Source organism: Gastrolobium bilobum, unplaced genomic scaffold (genome assembly GCF_033153095.1).
Source record: "Gastrolobium bilobum isolate Gb01-03AN ecotype WA unplaced genomic scaffold, APGP_CSIRO_Gbil_v1 utg1090, whole genome shotgun sequence".
Classification (NCBI taxonomy): domain Eukaryota; kingdom Viridiplantae; phylum Streptophyta; class Magnoliopsida; order Fabales; family Fabaceae; genus Gastrolobium; species Gastrolobium bilobum.
This window is the reverse complement of record NW_026899797.1, coordinates 27,080-29,390: the sequence shown is the minus strand read 5'-3', so window position 1 is coordinate 29,390 and position 2,311 is coordinate 27,080. Positions and strand designations below refer to the sequence as shown.

Sequence of the window (2,311 nt, the reverse complement as noted above, 5' to 3'; positions counted from 1 at the left end):
TCTAGCCATATAACATGAAATATAAGGTGACTGGCAAGAATTTTATTAAAATGTAGCCATCACAACACAAATCTGAATTTATGGCAAATAATGTTTGTGTCTCTTGCTTCACCATAACCTAAGCCTCTAAAACTGGAGGAAAACAAAAAAGAGGGGCCTAGGGGTGGGAATTCAGAACTAGACTGTTATACGGAGCAAGTTGTACAGAGCTTTCCAATTTGAACAACGAAGTTTCGCAACCACATGTTCATGAAAGACGTAGATGGCACTTCTTCACTTCCATTTTTTTTAAAATAAAAAAAAACTTCTTTCCAAATTTCTACATTATTTATTTTTTTATGATATTATTTTTAATAGAGGGTTACTTCTCTCGTGTAATAAAACAAAAAATTTCTCATATTGAAAGACAAATAAAATGAGACCACTAATTTATTTTTTATAAAAGAGATATATTTCGTGCGATGTGAGTGTAACATGATAGATTAATTACATGCACCAACATGAGAGTATGATTTTCTATTTTTTCTTTTTAAACAATTTTCGATATGATTTCCCTTTTTAATAAGCCACAACGCGTCCAACAGTACCCCCAAGCATTATAAATAGAACATCCACAATGTTCGACTTGGTAGTAAGTTGATAATTTTCATCTCTTCTAAGCAGAGAATAAGAACTAAAGATGGCAGAGACCCTTCAATTAGCTGTTGCTGTTATTGGTACTTCTTCGTTCTTCCTTAGCTTAGCTCCTTTAAGTTTAATGATTCCTTTGAGTTTTCAACTAAAAAGTGACTCATTTGTGTTTTTCTTGCAGGCAATGCTGCCTCAATATCCCTTTATGCTGCGCCAATGTAAGTTATATAACCATTTTTTCCTTGCTGCTTTCATTTTCTCCCCTTTAGAGACTATGAAGTGTTGAACGTTTTTACATGCTTTTCATGTTCAGGGTTACCTTTAAGAGGGTTCTAAGGAAGAAAAGCACCGAGGAATTTTCATGCATTCCTTACATCATAGGACTATTAAACTGTCTTCTTTTCACGTGGTACGGATTGCCTGTTGTAAGTTACCAGTGGGAAAATTTCCCTTTGGTCACAGTTAATGGAGTTGGAGTTGTTCTTGAGTTAGCTTATGTTCTCATTTACTTCTGGTATGCTTCAGCCAAAGGAAAGGTATGTGATTTATATGATCTACCTACCCTCTTTCTAGCACAAGTTCTTCTCTTCATGCGTTTAATATGTTTGCAAATGTTGCACCTTTTTTTTTTCAATCAAAATCAAATCACAAGCAATAAGGCTTGTATGCAAGAAATCTTTCATTATTTTAACTTTCTGGCAGAAAAAATGACAATAGTAAATATTTTTTATTTTTTATTTTTATTATTTTACAAAATTGGTTTCTGAGATACATAAATGTTGCAGGTGAAGGTAGCCATGACAACAATACCAGTTCTGCTTGTGTTCTGCATAACTGTTGCAGTCTCAGCTTTTGCTTTCCATGATAATCGTCACCGAAAGCTACTCGTGGGTTGCTTCGGCTTAGGTGTTTCGGTAGCAATGTATGGTTCACCTCTTATTGTAATGGTGAGTCATCTTTGTCTTCCACTGAAAAATTTAGCTATAGTAGTAAATATTCTTGCTTTTTATTAAATGGGAACAGAGAGAAGCAAAACCGAAACAGAGTAATAGTGCAGTTCTATTCTACAATAATATAATCTCAGTAATGAAAAAAGAGAAGAAAACAAAAGAAAGTGCCTTTGTTTTTTTTATTTTTCTGGTAAATGATGTTACTCCACTAGTGTTTTCGTTTGTTTTATGGCCATATATAACATTGTTTTATTTTGATTATTGCAGAAGAAAGTTATACAAACCAAGAGTGTGGAATTCATGCCACTACCATTATCTGTGTGCACATTCTTTGCTAGTGTGCTTTGGCTAACTTATGGACTCTTGATTCGTGATATATTCGTTGCGGTATGTAGCATAGTCTCTCATCATAATTTCATAAATTAGAGAGAAAATTAAGATATCTCAAATACTAATAGTGTATTTCTGCAAATATAATAGGGGCCAAGTGTTGTTGGAATTCCCTTAAGCATCCTCCAGCTCGTTCTCCACTGCAAATACCGAAAAGGGAGTGTTGTGGAAGAACCAAACAAGGGGAGCTTGGAAATGGGGGACATAGAAAAGAATGTCACAAATCATAACAATGGCATCTCGTAAAATTGAAGACTTCAGAAAGTTCTACTAGGATTTCCTGTTTTATGTTTGTTTCCTGTACGTATAGTAAAAAAATTATCTCCTTTGGCATGGATGAA

General features: G+C 34.1%; 1 protein-coding gene across 1 annotated transcript; it reads left to right on the top strand.

Moving 5' to 3' along the window:
• The first annotated feature begins 601 nt into the window (after nucleotides 1-601).
• Nucleotides 602-2,311, top strand: LOC133293589 (bidirectional sugar transporter SWEET3-like). The gene is made up of 6 exons (XM_061492180.1): nucleotides 602-716; nucleotides 812-848; nucleotides 944-1,166; nucleotides 1,416-1,577; nucleotides 1,848-1,967; nucleotides 2,061-2,311. The coding sequence occupies exons 1-6, from the start codon at nucleotides 680-682 to the stop codon at nucleotides 2,214-2,216; spliced, it is 735 nt and encodes a 244-aa protein (XP_061348164.1). The 5' UTR covers nucleotides 602-679; the 3' UTR covers nucleotides 2,217-2,311.

Excerpts from the sequence above, each read along its gene's own strand:
- LOC133293589 (XM_061492180.1), top strand. The coding sequence starts at position 680 with ATGGCAGAGACCCTTCAATTAGCTGTTGCTGTTATTG. Across the intron at positions 1,167-1,415 it reads ATGCTTCAGCCAAAGGAAAG|GTGAAGGTAGCCATGACAAC; the intron begins GTATGTGATTTA and ends TAAATGTTGCAG. Across the intron at positions 1,968-2,060 it reads TTCGTGATATATTCGTTGCG|GGGCCAAGTGTTGTTGGAAT; the intron begins GTATGTAGCATA and ends CAAATATAATAG.